The 18,590-nt window shown below is 40.4% G+C and overlaps 1 protein-coding gene across 1 annotated transcript in view; it reads left to right on the top strand.

Annotated features, from left to right (window-relative positions):
- Positions 1 to 15,376, top strand: part of LOC139766039 (spatacsin) — a 526,943-nt gene extending 511,567 nt beyond the window's left edge. The window contains exon 30 of the mRNA XM_071694164.1: positions 6,098 to 15,376. Coding sequence (XP_071550265.1) covers positions 6,098 to 6,305 — 208 coding nt within the window. The 3' untranslated portion in view covers positions 6,306 to 15,376. The remainder of the gene's footprint in view (positions 1 to 6,097) is intronic.
- Positions 15,377 to 18,590: the final 3,214 nt, after the last annotated feature.

Genomic DNA, 18,590 nt, shown 5'->3' with positions numbered 1-18,590 from the left:
CACTTCCACTTCCATGGTTCCATCCACTGTCAAATCCACTCCCAGATATCTAAAACTCTTCACTTCATCCAGTTTTTCTCCATTCAAACTTACCCTCCAATTGACTTGTCCCTCAACCTTACTGTACCTAATAACCTCGCTCTTATTCACATTTACTCTCAGCTTTCTTCTTTCACACACTTGCACGTGATCAAGTATATCCATATGAGTCCACGGGGAAAATGAAACGCAATAAGTTCCCAAGTGCACTTTCGTTAGATAATCACATCATCAAGGGAGACACAAGAGAGTAAGTGCTCTTGGGAACTTATTGTGTTTCATTTTCCCCATGGACTCATAGGAATATATATATATAAATTTACTAATTTTTATCATACTTTGTCGCTGTCTCCTGCATTAGCGAGGTAGCGCAGGGAAACAGATGAAAGAATGGCCCAACCCACCCACATACACATTTGTATACATACACATCCACACACGCACATATACATACCTATACATTTCAATGTATACATACATATATATACATACACAGACACATACATATATACAAATGTACATAATTCATACTTACTGCCTTTATTCATTCCAGTTGCCACCCTGCCACACATGAAATGACATCCCCTTCCCCCGCACGCACACAAGGTAGCACTAGGAAAAGACAACGAAGGCCACATTTGTTCACACTCAGTCTCTTGCTGTCTTGAATAATACACTGAAACCACAGCTCCCTTTCCACATCCAGGCCCCGCAAAAGTTTCCATGGTTTACCCCAGATGCTTCACATGCCCTGGTTCAATCCAATGACAGCACGTTGACCCCGGTATACCACATCGTTCCAATTCACTCTATTCTTTGCATGCCTTTCACCTTCCTGCATGTTCAGGCCCTGATTGCTCCAAACATTTTTCACTTCATCCTTCCACCTCCAATTTGGTCTTCCACTTCTCGTTCCCTCCACCTCTGACACATATATCCTTTTTGTCAATCTTTCCTCAGACCTTCTCTCCATGTGACCAAACCATTTCAATACACCCTCTTCTGCTCTCTCTACCACACTCTTTTTATTACCACACATCTCTCTTACCCTTTCATTACTTACTCAATCAAACCACCTCACACCACATATTGTCCTGAAACATCTCATTTCCAACACATCCACCATCCTCCGCACACCCCTATCTATAGCCCACGCTTCGCAACCATACAACATTGTTGGAACCATTATTCCTTCAAACATACCCATTTTTGCTTTCCAAGCTAATGTTCTTGCCTTTCACACATTCTTCAAAGCTCCTAGAACTTTTGCCCCATGGAAAGTTTTGTGGAGCCTGGATGTGGAAAGGGAGTCATGGTTTTAGTGCATTACACATGACAGCTAGAGACTTGAGTGTGAACAAATGTATCCTTTGTTGTCTTTTCCTAGCACTACCACATTCACATGCACGGGGATGGGGGTGCCATTTCATGTGTGGCAGGATGGTGACGGGAATGGATGAAGGCAGCAAGTATGAATTTGTACGTGTATGTATGTATTTGTCTGTATATATATATATATATATATATATATATATATATATATATATATATATATATATATATATATATATATATCTTTCAAACTGTTCGCCATTTCCCGCATTAGCGAGGTAGCATATATATATATATATATATATATATGTATGTATATGTTGTTATCCCTGGGGAAAGGGGAGAAAGAATACTTCCCAAGCATTCCTCACGTGTCGTAGAAGGCGACTAAAGGGGACGGGAGCGAGGGGCAGAAACCCTCCCCTCCTTGTATTTTAACTTTCTAAAAGGGGAAACAGAAGAAGGAGTCACGCGAGGAGTGCTCATCCTCCTCGAAGGCTCAGATTGGGGTGTCTAAATGTGTGTGGATCTAACCAAGATGAGAAAAAAGGAGAGATAGGTAGTATGTTTGAGGAAAGGAACCTGGATGTTTTGGCTCTGAGTGAAACGAAGCTCAAGGGTAAAGGGGAAGAGTGGTTTGGGAATGCCTTGGGAGTAAAGTCAGGGGTTAGTGAGAGGACAAGAGCAAGGGAAGGAATAGCACTACTCCTGAATCAGGAGTTGTGGGAGTATGTGATAGAGTGTAAGAAAGTAAACTCTAGATTGATATGGGTAAAACTGAAAGTTGATGGAGAGAGATGGGTGATTATTGGTGCATATGCACCTGGGCATGAGAAGAAAGATCATGAGAGGCAAGTGTTTTGGGAGCAGCTGAGTGAGTGTGTTAGTGGTTTTGATGCAAAAGACCAGGTTATAGTGATGGGTGATTTGAGTGCAAAGGTGAGTAATATGGCAGTTGAGGGAATAATTGGTATACATGGAGTGTTCAGTGTTGTAAATGGAAATGGTGAAGAGCTTGTAGATTTATGTGCTGAAAAAGGACTGGTGATTGGGAATACCTGGTTTAAAAAGCGAGATATACATAAGTATATGTATGTAAGTAGGAGAGATGGCCAGAGAGCGTTATTGGATTACATATTAATTGATAGACGCACGAAAGAGAGACTTTTGGATGTTAATGTGCTGAGAGGTGCAACTGGAGGGATGTCTGATCATTATCTTGTGGAGGCGAAGGTGAAGATTTGTGGGGGTTTTCAGAAAAGAAGAGAGAATGTTGGGGTGAAGAGAGTGGTGAGAGTAAGTGAGCTTGGGAAGGAGACTTGTGTGAGAAAGTACCAGGAGAGACTGAGTACAGAGTGGAAAAAGGTGAGAACAAAGGAGGTAAGGGGAGTGGGGTAGGAATGCGATGTATTTAGGGAAGCAGTGATGGCTTGCACAAAAGATGCTTGTGGCATGAGAAGCGTGGGAGGTGGGTTGATTAGAAAAGGTAGTGAGTGGTGGGATGAAGAAGTAAGATTATTAGTGAAAGAGAAGAGAGAGGCATTTGGACGATTTTTGCAGGGAAAAAATGTAAATGAGTGGGAGTGGTATAAAAGAAAGAGGCAGGAGATCAAGAGAAAGGTGCAAGAGGTGAAAAAGAGGGCAAATGTGAGTTGGGGTGAGAGAGTATCATTAAATTTCAGGGAGAATAAAAAAATGTTTTGGAAGGAAGTAAATAAAGTGCGTAAGACAAGGGAGCAAATGGGAACTTCAGTGAAGGGGTCTAATGGGGAGGTGATAACAAGTAGTGGTGATGTGAGAAGGAGATGGAGTGAGTATTTTGAAGGTTTGTTGAATGTGTTTGATGATAGAGTGGCAGATATAGGGTGTTTTGGTCAAGGTGGTGTGCAAAGTGAGAGGGTTAGGGAAAATGATTTGGTAAATAGAGAAGAGGTAGTAAAAGCTTTGCGGAAGATGAAAGCCGGTAAGGCAGCAGGTTTGGATGGTATTGCAGTGGAATCTATTAAAAAAGGGGGTGACTGTATTGTTGACTGGTTGGTAAGGTTATTTAATGTATGTATGATTCATGATGAGGTGCCTAAGGATTGGCGGAATGCTTGCATAGTGCCATTGTACAAAGGCAAAGGGGATAAGAGTGAGTGCTCAAATTACAGAGGTATAAGATTGTTGAGTATTCCTGGTAAATTATATAGGAGGGTATTGATTGAGAGGGTGAAGGCATGTACAGAGCATCAGATTGGGGAAGAGCAGTGTGGTTTCAGAAGTGGTAGAGGTTGTGTGGATCAGGTGTTTGCTTTGAAGAATGTATGTGAGAAATACTTAGAAAAACAAATGGATTTGTATGTAGCATTTATGGATCTGGAGAAGGCATATGATAGAGTTGATAGAGATGCTCTGTGGAAGGTTTTAAAAATATATGGTGTGGGAGGCAAGTTATTAGAAGCAGTGAAAAGTTTTTATCGAGGATGTAAGGCATGTGTACGTGTAGGAAGAGAGGAAAGTGATTGGTTCTCAGTGAATGTACGTTTGCGGCAGGGGTGTGTGATGTCTCCATAGTTGTTTAATTTGTTTATGGATGGGGTTGATAGGGAGGTGAATGCAAGAGTTTTGGAAAGAGGGGCAAGTATGCAGTCTGTTGGGGATGAGAGAGCTTGGGAAGTGAGTCATTTGTTGTTCGCTGATGATACAGCGCTGGTGGCTGATTCATGTAAGAAACTGCAGAAGCTGGTGACTGAGTTTGGTAAAGTGTGTGAAAGAAGAAAGTTAAGAGTAAATGTGAATAAGAGCAAAGTTATTAGGTACAGTAGGGTTGAGGGTCAAGTCAATTGGGAGGTAAGTTTGAATGGAGAAAAACTGGAGGAAGTGAAGTGTTTTAGATATCTGGGAGTGGATCTGGCAGCGGATGGAACCATGGAAGCGGAAGTGAATCATAGGGTGGGGGAGGGGGCGAAAATTCTGGGAACCTTGAAGAATGTTTGGAAGTCGAGAACATTATCTCGGAAAGCAAAAATGGGTATGTTTGAAGGAATAGTGGTTCCAACAATGTTGTATGGTTGCGAGGCGTGGGCTGTGGATAGAGTTGTGCGCAGGAGGGTGGATATGCTGGAAATGAGATCATTGAGGACAATATGTGGTGTGAGGTGGTTTGATTGAGTAATGCAAGGGTAAGAGAGATGTGTGGAAATAAAAAGAGTGTGGTTGAGAGAGCAGAAGAGGGTGTTTTGAAATGGTTTGGTTGCATGGAGAGAATGAGTGAGGAAAGATTGACAAAGAGGATATATGTGTCAGAGGTGGAGGGAACGAGGAGAAGTGGGAGAACAAATTTTAGGTGGTTAAGATGGAGTGAAAAAGATTTTGAGTGATCGGGGCCTGAACATGCAGGACGGTGAAAGGCCTGCAAGGAATAGAGTGAATTGGAACGATGTGGTATACCGGGGTCGACGTGCTGTCAATGGATTGAACCAGTGCATGTGAAGCGTCTGGGGTAAACCATGGAAAGTTGTGTGGGGCCTGGATGTGGAAAGGGAGCTGTGGTTTCGGTGCATTATTACATGACAGCTAGAGACTGAGTGTGAATGAAGTGGGCCTTTGTTGTCTTTTCCTAGCACTACCTCGCACACATGAGGGGGGAGGGGGTTGTTATTCCATGTGTGGCGGGGTGGCGATGGGAACAAATAAAGGCAGACAGTATGAATTATGTACATGTGTATATATGTATATGTCTGTGTGTGTATATATATATGTGTACATTGAGATGTATAGGTATGTATATTTGTGTGTGTGGACGTGCATGTATATACATGTGTATGTGGGCGGGTTGGGCCATTCTTTCGTCTGTTTCCTTGCGCTACCTCGCTGACGCAGGAGACAGCAACAAAACAAATTAAAAAATATAAAAAAAATGTATATGTTGCAATGTATAGGTGTGTAGATGTGCATGTGTGGGTTATTATGTATATACATATGTATGTGGGTGGGTTGGGCCATTCTTTCGTCTGTTTCGTTGCGCTACCTCGCTAACGCCGGAGACAGTGACTAAGTATAATGAGTATATAAATATAATGTATATGTGCATGTATATATATATGTGTGTGTTCATGAGTGGATGGGTCTTTCTTTGTTTACTGGCATTACCTCACTGATGCGGGAAATGGCGATCAGGTATAATGAAAATAGAAAATAAATTATCACTTTTATTACAATTTGATATCATGTTCATTTCCCACATTAGTGTGATAGCACCAGGGACAGGGGAAGAAATGGCCTCATTCACTTTCATCCACTTCCTAGATGTCATGCATAATGCACTGAAAGCAGAGTCCCCTTATCCACAGTTTGGCTCCAACAGACCTTTCTGTGGTATCACCCAACAACCTCACATGCCCTGGTTCAGCCCATTCATAGCACATTGTTCACAGTAAACTACATCACTCATAGTTGCTCTATCCCTCATATGCATTGCACCCTCCTGGACATTTAGGCCTCAAGCTCTCAAAGTATCTTTCACTCCATCCACCCACCTCCTTGGTGTACCCCTTTTCCTTGTTTTGTGAAGCAACTGTGGGAAATCATCATGATAGGGGGCTGTTGTTTCAGTGCATTTTAAATGACAGCTAGACAATGGATGTGAGCAAATGTGGCATTTGTTTCTGGTGCTACCTGGCTAATTTAGGAAACAGCAGACAGGTATGAAAAAAATTATCATCATTATTATTATTTGTTTCAGATTAGAGCATGATGGTATTACAAGAGACCGTCGAGCACGAGTGGCTTCCATGTTGGTCTACGTTGAGGAATCTGATATAGTTTATCGTGTAGCTAGTCAGTTAGGACTTAAAGGCACTATAGATACATGCTTGGTATCAGCTTTTACTCCTTATCTCCGAGATACTGTTTTTGTAAAGGGATTTACTTCTAATGATATCACAGGATAGCAGATAAGCATTTTAGATTCATATGTAAAGACCTTAAGGCAACATAAAATTAGTAATACATCTAATTACTACCTAGTTGTCTCAGAGTATATTCACATTTATGGTGCTATCTTACTGTATAGGCACACACTTATCAATGCTGGTATTACAGCAAATATGGTATAAGTCTATTTTCGTGCAGTCTGTGCACAACACCTGTGATGAATGTTTATAACAACTAATAACCCATTTTGTGCGGCCACAGGTGCTGCCACCCCCTCACTCGGTGCTTCTGGGAGAAAGAAAAATATGAATGTGAAGGTTTTTACAAGATAACTTTCAGAAAATATAAAGTACACCTTAATAGTTATGAAAAACAAATGAAAACAATATATAACACTGCCTACATGTTGTGGAAATTCACAAATTCTCAAGTCAGCAGGAGGGTGGCACTACTGCACAGGTGTGCACATTGTTCCTGCTGACAAACAAACTAACATGTCTAATGGCCCATGGCATTCAGTTGGATGTACACTGCTAGAAATATAAAGCATACCTAAACAACTCCAAAACAGTGGATAAACAAACCAAAATCAGCATATTATATAGATGTTTCAGGTGGTGGTTGAGCTGATAAATCTCATATCCACACACTGCCTTAAGGCCACTGTCATCATTGTACACTTCCAGCACATTTATTGCACTCTTTCCAACACTTTATCAATGATCTGTTGATCTGATGCTTGGAGACTTTTGCAAGATAACTTGCAGAAAATACCAAGTACACCTTAATATCTATGAAACAATAAAAAATGTATAAAACTGCCTGTATGTTGTGGAAACAGTCACAAATTCACCCAAGTCACAGCAGGAGAGTAGCAGAACTGCACAATCATGGACATTCTACCTACTAACAAACAGACCAGTATGTTTAAATGCTGATGGTAGTCTGCTGGACTTATAAACTGCCAAAAATATAAAGCATACCTAAATAACTACAAAACAGTGAAAGAACAAATTAGAATCAGCATATTATTAGGCAAGCCGAAGGCGGTGGTGGAGATAATAAATCTCATACCATCACTCTGACTTAAGACCATTGTCAATATGGTACACTTCCAGCACATTTATGGTACTCTTTCCAAAACTTTATATATTATATGTTGATATCATACATGTTTAATACAGATTTACTTCATGAGCTCTAAATAAATCATAAAATGCTTGTGATGAGCACAGATATGGTTAATGTGGCTAGTAGATTATGACTAAGTCATTTTTATTCATGTGTGTAAATGTGTTATGGTCTTTGGCAACATTTGGTTATGACAACCCCAAAGGTCCTGCACAGAATTGGCAAATCTGTGACAGCCATGTTACACAAGGAGAGGGTGAATATAATCTCTGATGATGTGAGAAAGGGAAAACATGTATTTTCTTGTGAAGGTGGATGTCTTGGCTATACAAAGTTTATTTTTAGTACTCCAGAATGAAGTTAGGTGAAATCATGGAACAGATGATTGTAGACTAGATTTCCTTTATTTCATACTTGATTGCCTTTTCCCTTGTTACCAAGGTAAGGTAGCGCCAAGAACAGACAAATAGAAGACCGTATCTGCTCACATCCACTCTGTAGCTGTCATGTGTAATGCTTTGAAACCACAGCTCCCTATCCACAACCAGGGCCACAGACCTTTCCATGATTTACCTGGATGCTTCACATGTCCTGGTTCAGTCCATTGACAGCACATTGACCCCAGTATACCAAATCATTTAAATGCATTCTATCCCATGCACACCCTTCAGCCTCCTGTTTGTTTAGACCCCAGTTGCTCAAATCTTTTTCACCCCATCCATCCAACTCCAATTTGGTCTCCCCATTCTCCTTGTTCCCTCCGCTTCTGACACATATATCCTTTCTGTCAGCCTTTTCTTACTCTGTCTCTCCATATGTCCAAAACATTTCAGCACATCCTCTTCAACTCTCTCAACCACACTCTTTTTATCATCACACCTCTCTCTTACCCTTCTGTTACTATCTATCTGTATCTCTGATGCCCATTCCCTCGAGGACTTCCCATCATGGGGTGGACACAGCGAAAGAGTCTTCATTTTTTTTCTAATGTTGAAGGCTCCAGTCATGGACAGAATTCCTCAACAAGGCCGGGCCTTAATTGAAATATAGAGAGATTAATGAAAGAGAGAGAAAAAGAAAGGACAAGGGAAAGTATTAATGAATTTTGGAAGTGAAAAACCTGTCTTTTGAAATGAGCCAGGTCATAGTTATTGGGAAGAACATGAGAAGGTAGAGAGTTCCAAAGCTTCGACTTGAAAGGAAAGAAACATTTATAAAAATGGCCTACTCTTGAGTTGCCACTGGCCACACCATAATCACGTGACACAGCAGTTTGCCAAGTACTGCATGGTCTATGTAGTGATGAGGGCACACAAGCAGCCAGATATCAGGAGCAAAAACCAAAGTAATACCTATAGAAGAGGGAAAGTGAACCAACATCGCAGCATAGGGCAAGATGGTAAGTTTTGAAATTAGCCTTGTAAAGTTTATAAGTCAGACCGCTTTCAACTCAAGGTCTGTTAAGTAAGGATGCAGAGCTAGAATCACCCCAGATGTGAGAGCAGTACTCCATACAAGGATGACTCAGTCATTTGTATAAACAGAGTAACATTTCAGAAGAAAAGAAGTTTTGACATATAGACAGGAAACCAAATTTTTTTAGAAGCAGACTTAGCTATTCCTGTGATATGGAGTTCCAAGTACATTCATTGTGTTAAGAGGTGGAATTACAGAACTGTCAAAGGAGAGATGGAAAGAAACTGGGCCTTGAAGGCATTAAACTTAACTAGATTACATCTATCCAACTGAGACATCCTGTCCAAGTCTGAGTTTATTGAGGAAGCTCTGTCAAGATGAGATGCAGATCAAGTGAGAGATGAAGGAGCAGAATTGAAGAATGTGGATGAATGCAGTGTTAAGTTGTGAGCATATTAGTGCATTTAATTATTTTGTGGAGAGGAAATTGCTGAAAAAGAAAAAAAAAACATAGAGGACAGGAGAGAACCTTGAGGAACACCATTGTTGATGGAGAGAAGGGGGGAGGCTGATCCATCAAAAAGGAAGCTAGATATGAAGATGCAAAGTGAGAGGGGGAAGCCAAAAGAGGGGAGCTTTGAGATGAGACCCAAATGCCACACCCCATCAAAAGCTTTGGATATGTTGAGGGCAACTACACGTGACTCCCCAAAATCTTTCAAGGATGATGACCTGACATTAGTAAGATAGGAAAGAATATGATCAGTGGATCTTGCCTTACAGAAGCCATAGTGGTGATCAGAGAGAAGACTGATTTTTGAGGTGTCTAAGGATTTAGAAGTTGAGAAGGGATTCGAAGTCCTATCCCTGTCTTTACGTGCTTCCCTCATATACACCATTCCATGCATTCTTACATTGTTTCTCTCTCTCTGGTATTCTTCCACCGTATTTGCCCATGTCATAGGTGGTCTTCCTCCCACACCAACATCTTTAATTATACTATCATAGACTCTCCTTGTAAACCCCCAGTTTTGCATTCTTTTCACATGCCCAAACCACCTCAAAGTATGCCTTTCCACAGTTCATTCCTTTGCATTCCCTGCCATACCACATCACTCATACACCCCTTCATTTCTTTCTTCATTCCATCTAGTCACACCACATGCTCTTCTCAAGTAGCTCATTTTCCCAGCTGAGATTCTTCACCTCTGTAACTCATTCCATATCCATGTTTTGGCTGCATAGGTCATGAATGATGGTGTCCCTTAATCCTCACATCACTTCCATATTTACACCTCTACCCTTCATTATTTTATTAAGGGACCCAATGCCTCTTTTACCTTGTACTTCCAGTCTTTCTTCCCCCATACCCAAATCACAATTTAATACATTCTTCTTTCAATCTATATGCTTTTATAAAATCTATAATTTCACTCTGTTCCCTTTCAAACATAATTACTTTAATTTTACTTGCATTTGCCTTTTATTGTCCATGTTTACACAGTTATAAAACACACTTGCAACTTTTTTAACTCTTCTTCTCTTTACTCTCAGCAAACAACACAGTATCATCCACAAACTCACTTGCCACTAGCCACCATATCTCACAACTACACTCCATCTCTGAACCCTCTTTCATTAGTTTTCCTTTCATCTCTCTTTTCAATCTATCCATATATATATATATATATATATATATATATATATATATATATATATATATATATATATATATATATATATATAGGGTGTTTTGGTCGAGGTGGCTTGCAAAGTGAGAGGGTTAGGGAAAACGATTTGGTAAACAGGGAAGAGGTGGTAAAAGGTTTGCGGAAGATGAAAGCCGGCAAGGCAGCAGGTTTGGGTGGTATTGCAGTGGAATTTATTAAAAAAGGGGGTGACTGTATTGTTGACTAGTTGGTAAGGTAATGTATGTATGACTCATGGTGAGGTGCCTGAGGATTGGAGGAATGCTTGCATAGTGCCATTGTACAAAGGCAAAGGGGATAAAAGTGAGTGCTCAAATTATAGAGGTATAAGTTTGTTGATTATTCCTGGGAAAGTATATGGGTGGGTATTCATTGAGAGGATGAAGGCATGTACAGAGCATCAGATTGGGGAAGAGCAGTGTGGTTTCAGAAGTGGTAGAGGATGTGTGGATCAGGTGTTTGCTTTGAAGAATGTATGTGAGAAATACTTAGAAAAGCAAATGGATTTGTATGTAGCATTTATGGATCTGGAAAAGGCATATGACAGTGTTGATAGAGATGCTCTGTGGAAGGTATTCAGAATATATGGTGTGGGAGGCAAGTTGTTAGAAGGTGTGAAAAGTTTTTATTTAGGATGTAAGGCATGTGTATGTGTAGGAAGAGAGGAAAGTGATTGGTTCTCAGTGAATGTAGGTTTACGGCAGGGGTGTGTGATGTCTCCATAGTTGTTTAATTTGTTTATGGATAGGGCTGCTAGGGAGGTGAATGCAAGAGTTTTGGATAGGGGGGCAAGTATGCAGTCTGTTGTGGATGAGAGGGCTTGGGAAGTGAATCAGTTGTTGTTTGCTGATGATACAGTGCTGGTGGCTGATTCGTGTGAGAAACTGCAGAAGCTGGTGACTGAGTTTGGTAAAGTGTGTGAAAGGAGAAAGCTGAGAGTAAATGTGAATAAGAGCAAGGTTATTAGGTATAGTAGGGTTGAGGGACAAGTCAGTTGGGAGGTAGGTTGGTTAGGTTAGGTTCTGATGCTCATTCACCCCAAACTTTCGTTTGCCCTCTTTTTCAGTACCTGCATCCTTCTTTTGCACTCCCTCCCTGTAAGTACCACCCAAATGCCCCACTTTTTTCCTTACTTTCAGTTATTGATCATTTCCCTTAGCCCTGCATTTTCCCAGGTCTTCATAGCCCTGCCCACTATCCACTGTAAAACCAGAATACAGTTGGGTCACTATATAGCATGAGATTGGTACCAAGAATGCTCACATAATATTGAACTGTACTATATGGCAACATCCATTTTCATGCTAATAAAGGGTTAGGAACCATGAGGGAAAAAATGAAATATACTCAGAATGTTATAAAAACTGAGAAATCTGTTCAAAAATACATAAAGAATACTATTTCTCATAGCCATGCACTCACCATGTAAGATGTATGTTGTGAACCGTAAGATGAGCACTTTGTACAGCCCTCCCTGAAGTGGAAATGCTTTAGATTGTGTGCTGTTGATCACAGCTGCTGCATTCTGGCAACACTTTACACCTTCATGACTTGGTGGACTGGTAGGTTCTTGACATTGCCTCTCTCTTATTGAGAATCATTTTAATCATGGAAGTTAATCCAAACAACTGACTAAGGGAGGGGAGGAGCGGTGTTCCTCAGGTATTAGGGGGGGGGAGGCAAGGAGCTTAGTTCCTCAGGTGCTGGTGGGGAAACAAGGAGCCTTGTTCCTCAGTTACTGGTGGGGGAAGAGAGGATCCTTGTTCCTCAGGTACTGGTGGGGAAGCAAGGATCCTTGTTTCTCAGGTATTGTGGGGGAGGCCTTGTTTCTCTGGTTGTTGTTGAAGGTTAAGAGCCCTATTCCTCAGATACTGACAGGGAAAGCAAGGAGCATTATTCCTCAGTTATTAGTGGGAGAGGCGAGGAACCTTGTTCCTAAAGTATTGGTGGGGAAGGCAAGGAGCCTTGTCCCTCAAGTACTGGTGGAGGAGGCAAAGAGCCTTGTCCTTCAAGTACTGGTGGGAGAGGCAAAGAGCCTTGTCCTTCAAGTACTGGTGGGAGAGGCAAAGAACCTTGTTCCTAGGGTAATGATGGGGGAGGTGAGGAGCCTTGTTCCTCAGGTACTGGTGGGAGAGGCGAGGAGCCTCATTCTTAGGTACTAGTGGAAGAGGTGAAGAGCCATGTTTGTCAGTTACTGGTGGGGGAGGAAAGGAGTCTTGTCCCTCAGGAACTGATGAGGGAGGCAAGATAATTTGATCCTTAGGCACAGGAGGGAGAGGCAAGGAATTTCGTTCCTTAGGTACTGGTGTGAGAGCCGAAGCACTTTGTCCTCTGACACCGGTAGGGGAAATGAGATTTGTTCTTCAGATACTGGTGGGGAAAGTGAGGAGCTTTAGACTTGTTCCTCAGGTACTGAAGAGGAATTTACTGGATCAATCTTTGTAGCATCTAGAGCATTGCACAGTCTGTGTACCATCAAGAATCCTGTGGTAACCCCATTGTATACAATAAATTATACAAGAACACTTAAAAGGATTTAAATGTTATGAGATTACATATATGCTGGTGCTTGAAATTCAAGCTAATGCCAGTGCTATAGCCATTTTAGATCTAAACTTCAGTGCATTAAATGCAGGATGACTTGGAAGAGATAGTAAATGAATATTTTATCAAATCTGTTACACAGCAGTCCATTACAAAAAGTTCCATTGAAAGAGGTCTATGTATCTTGAACAGGCTTACTTGTAGTAGGAGTATTTACTGTATACTTAGTGATGACTGGTCCAAGTGGGCAGCAGACATATAAAAATATATAAGTGGCAAATGATGTGCCCTTACTGACACTGTGGGCAGCATGGATACCCCATGGCACTCAGCCAGCTGAGCTCGCATTATATCATAACAGTTTGTGTTACAATGAAACACTGGGATTAACTCAGATGCCCACTCTCTATTGAGGTCATTATATCGAATTACGTTATATTGCAACACAACTGTACTGTATTTCCCAATACCAGAAATAGGATCAGCATCATTAAAAGCCTTTTCTTATTTCAAAGTTATCAGCAATAAGTTTGTGCTTGTAAAGTAGATTTTTACCATATTCATTTTCATCATGTTTTATTTATCGTTACAGTACAATATAAATTTCTATTACTGCCTTTTTTCACATGAATGACGTTATTCTTTACATCTTGGTAGTCATATAGGAACCCATTGATAATATCAGTTCCTCAGTATTAAAAGAATGTAACAGATGGAATACAAGTCCTGAATAAGAGTTCAGTGCTACTGGCTCCATCTTCAGGAGGTAATACCACAAGTGAAAAGACCATCAGTGTGGCTTGTACTTTGGGAGTGCATTCTCAACAAAAAACTTCTCACTCCAAAGGAGCCTTCATTTCCCTGCTTCTGGAAGTAGTGCAGGCTTGGACTGCAGGATCCTTTAGAAATGTTTTGGGCAAAACCAGGACTCTTTCATAGAAATTGGTCTTGGAATTAATATAAATGAAAATAAAACCAGCATCCTAGTTTGCACAGGACTGCTAGCTCAAAGCTTTTGACTGTATAAATTTATTGGCTCAGGAAGATCATTAAGCTTCTTAGATTATAAGCATTCCATCCATTTATCATATACAGTGAAATGAAATCATGTGCCTTACTTGAAGCCTTTTAGCTGTGAAATATTTATATGTTTAAGGGAAGTCTTCTTTAATAGAATCGTTCAATTTTTACTGTCGTCATTCAGTTTTAGAAAAAATTCATAGTGAAAATTTAGGCTGATAGTGACTTTAACCACCTTCTGTAGCCAGCATTAGCATTCTTCAAAGGATATTCGAAAATACACATGGGCTACCTTTAGTCCTATTTACTGTGCGGTAGTAAGTCAAGGTTCCTTCCTATTGTGTTTAATTTTCTTTAAGTTCAGATGTTGAAGGGCAGGCAGGAAGATTTTTCCTCATGCCCTGACTTGTGCTGGGTTGAGCCTGTGGCAAACATCCCACTTTCTAGAGTCTTCCTCCAACTAAGATGAAGCTGTACGAGTCAGGTCCAATGTGTAAAGCTTATCACATTTAGCACTTACAATTTTGGGGAATCCCTCATAATTCACCAGCAACTGGACAATTTCCTCAGTTTAAAGTCCAGATGTTCTAATGTGACTGTCATGTTCAATATCCAAATCTAAGGAAAGACTGATGTGCCATAGAAAGAATGATGAAGAAATATATATATATATATATATATATATATATATATATATATATATATATATATATATATATATATATATACACCCATGTTTGAATTACCCTGGAACTTCAAGGAAGTACTGTAGATCTTTTCTACTTATACATATATTCTTCCCAAGATGGATATGGATGTGTTAACAGTAGCTAAAGGATTAAAGTTATCCAGCAAGTGATTGTACATATTGATTTTACATGGAAAACCCTGATTAATCACTGTATATGAAATGACTCATTTTATATAGGCAAATAATAAGTATTTGATTAATTTGTACATTACTATCATTTATATAAGTAAAGAACAGGTCTGATATGTGATCTGAAAATACTCTAAGTCATGTATTGATAATCATTCTTTACTAGTTTCTATTTCCCTGTATATGGAATGGCTCATTATATTTAGAAAGGTAAACAATAACTGTATGATTAATTGGAACAATACTACTTTTTATATAAGTAAAGAACAGGTTTTGATATGTGATCTGAAAATACTCTTAAGTCATGTATTAATGATAATTTTGTACTAGTTTCTATTTCTTTTTATGACTACTATATTTATATTTGTAAATAAATATTTGATTTTAATGGTGGTGTTCTTAACCCAATTATTGTGTATATGTTTCCTTGAACAGTAAAGTTTTGCTTTCAGCACTAATAGACAGTGGTTAAAAATCCAGCTACCCATGGACTCCTTATCAGATGTAAACTTCACCATGATGGCTTTTCCCTTGGCCTGGTAAAATACATTGGTCAGTTATTGATTTCATGCTCAAACTCTGTAGTATTCTTCAAAGACTATTTTATGCTTAATTACTACCTCCACTTTTATGAGATAGTGTTAGAAACAAACCTACAATGGTGTCTCCTTTGCACACATCAACTCTTTAGCTATCATGTATAAATCATTGAAATCGAACCTTACCTCTGGCCTTTTTTTTTGTTTTCTATTCCCCATTTTTGTATTCTCACTACAATAACCCTCAGTGTCTTGATTAATTTAGATTTCAGTGTTAACAGTTGGTAGATGCTTCTCTTATTGAACAGCTAAACTGAAATATATTCTCTGGCATATATTTTGAGCACACCTGTTGGGTCTTTCACAAACAAAGGTGCAAAGATATCCAATGAACAACTTGTTGAAAGACTTTATTGGTGCCACCTTGATTTGAATGTAGGAATGTGTTGTCAGGTGAAGGAAGACACAAATGAAACAGAAAGAACATGCATAACGTTGCTCAAAAACAGGCAGGTAACCATAGGAAATAGTTGCAGACAGTCAGGGCATGTGAAGCGTCTGGGGTAAACCATGGAAAGTTTTGTGGGGACTGGATGTGGAAATGGAGCTGTGGTTTCGGTGCATTATACATGACAGCTAGAGACTGAGTGTGAACGAGACTTGTGTGAGGAAGTACCAGGAGAGACTGAGTACAGAATGGAAAAAGGTGAGAACAAAGGAGGTAGTGGGGAACAAAGGGGGAGTGGGGAGGAATGGGATGTATATAGGGAAGCAGTGATGGCTTGCGCAAAAGATGCTTGTGGCATGAGAAGTGTGGGAGGTGGGCAGATTGGAAAGGGTAGTGAGTTGTGGGATGAAGAAGTAAGATTATTAGTGAAAGAGAAGAGAGAGGCATTTGGATGATTTTTGCAGGGAAATAATGCAAATGTGTGGGAGATGTATAAAAGAAAGAGGCAGGAGGTCAAGAGAAAGGTGCAAGAGGTGAAAAAGAGGGCAAATGAGAGTTGGAGTGAGAGAATATCATTAAATTTTAGGGAGAATAAAAGATGTTTTGGAAGGAGGAAAATAAAGTGCATAAGACAAGGGAACAAATGGGAACTTCAGTGAATGGGGCTAATGAGGAGTTGATAACAAGAAGTGGTGATGTGAGAAGGAGATGGAGTGAGTATTTTGCAGGTTTGTTGAATGTGTTTGATGATAGAGTGGCAGCTATAGGGTGTTTTGGTCGAGGTAGTGTGCAAAAAGAGAGGGTGAGGGAGGATGATTTGGTAAACAGAGAAGAGGTAGTAAAAGCTGTGCAGAAGATGAAAGCCAGCAAGGCAGCAGGTTTGGATGGCATTGCAGTGGAATTTATCAAAAAAGGGGGTGACTACTGTTGACTGGTTGGTAAGGTTATTTAATGTATGTATGATTTATGGTGAGGTGCTGAGGATTGGCGGAATCTTGCATAGTGCCATTGTACAAAGGCAAAGGGGACAAAGGTGAGTGCACAAATTACAGAGGTATAAGTTTGTTGAGTATTCCTGGGAAATTATATGGGAGGGTATTGATTGAGAGGGTGAAGGCATGTACAGAGCATCAGATTGGGGAAGAACAGTGTGGTTTCAGAAGTGGTAGAGGATGTGTGGATCAGGTGTTTGCTTTGAAGAATGTGTGAGAAATACTTAGAAAAGCAAATGGATTTGTATGTAGCATTTATGGATCTGGAGAAGGCATATGATAGAGTTGATAGAGATGCTCTGTGGAAGGTAATGAGAATATATGGTGTGGGAGGCAAGTTATTAGAAGCAGTGAAAAGTTTTTATCGAGGATGTAAGGCATGTGTACGTGTAGGAAGAGAGGAAAGTGATTGGTTCTCAGTAAATGTAGGTTTGTGGCAGGGGTGTGTGATGTCTCCATGGTTGTTTAATTAGTTTATGGATGGGTTTGTTAGGGAGGTGAATGCAAGAATTTTGGAAAGAGGGGCAAGTATGCAATCTATTGTGGATGAGAGAGCTTGGGAAGTGAGTCAGTTGTTGTTCGCTAATGATACAGTGCTTGTGGCTGATTCATATGAGAAACTGCAGAAGCTGGTGACTGAGTTTGGTAAAGTGTGTGAAAGAAGAAAGTTGAGAGTAAATGTGAATAAGAGTAACGTTATTAGGTACAGTAGGGTTGAGGGTCAAGTCAATTGGGAGGTAAGTTTGAATGGAGAAAAACTGGAGGAAGTGAAGTGTTTTAGATATCTGGGAGTGGATTTGGCAGCGAATGGAACTATGGAAGCGAAAATGAATCATAGGGTGGGGGAGGGGGAGAAAATTCTGGGAGCCTTGAAGAATGTTTGGAAGTCGAGAACATTATCTCGGAAAGCAAAAATGGGTATGTTTGAAAAAATGGTGGTTCCAACAATGTTGTACGTTTGCGAGGTGTGGGCTATGGATAGAGTTGTGCGCAGGAGGGTGGATGTGCAGGAAATGAGATGTTTGAGGACAACATGTGGTGTGAGGTGGTTTGATCGAGTAAGTAATGTAAGGGTAAGAGAGATGTGTGGAAATAAAAAGAGTGTGGTTGAGAGAGCAGAAGAGGGTGTTTTGAAATGGTTTGGTCACATGGAGAGAATGAGTGAGGAAAGATTGACCAAGAGGTTATATGTGTCAGAGGTGGAGGGAACGAGGAGAAGTGGGAGACCAAAGTGGAGGTGGAAAGATGGAGTGAAAAAGATTTTGAATGATCTGGGCCTGAACATGCAGGAGGGTGAAAGGCATGCAAGGAATAGAGTGAAGTGGAACGATGTGGTATACCGGGGTCGACGTGCTGTCAATGGATTAAACCAGGGCATGTGAAGCGTCTGGGGTAAACCAAGGAAAGTTTTGTGGGGCCTGGATGTGGAAAGGGAGCTGTGGTTTCGGTGCATTATTACATGACAGCTAGAGACTGCGTGTGAACGAACGGGGCCTTTGTTATCTTCCTAGCACTACCTCACACACATGAGGGGGGAGGGGGTTGTTATTTCATGTGTGGCAGGGTGGCGATGGGAATGAATAAAGGCAAACAGTATGAATTATGTACATGTGTATATATGTA

The sequence above is a fragment of the Panulirus ornatus genome, chromosome 56 (assembly GCF_036320965.1).
Source record: "Panulirus ornatus isolate Po-2019 chromosome 56, ASM3632096v1, whole genome shotgun sequence".
Taxonomy (NCBI): Eukaryota; Metazoa; Arthropoda; class Malacostraca; order Decapoda; family Palinuridae; genus Panulirus; species Panulirus ornatus.
The sequence above is the reverse complement of the archived record's forward strand: the minus strand, read 5'-3'. Positions and strand labels throughout refer to the sequence as shown.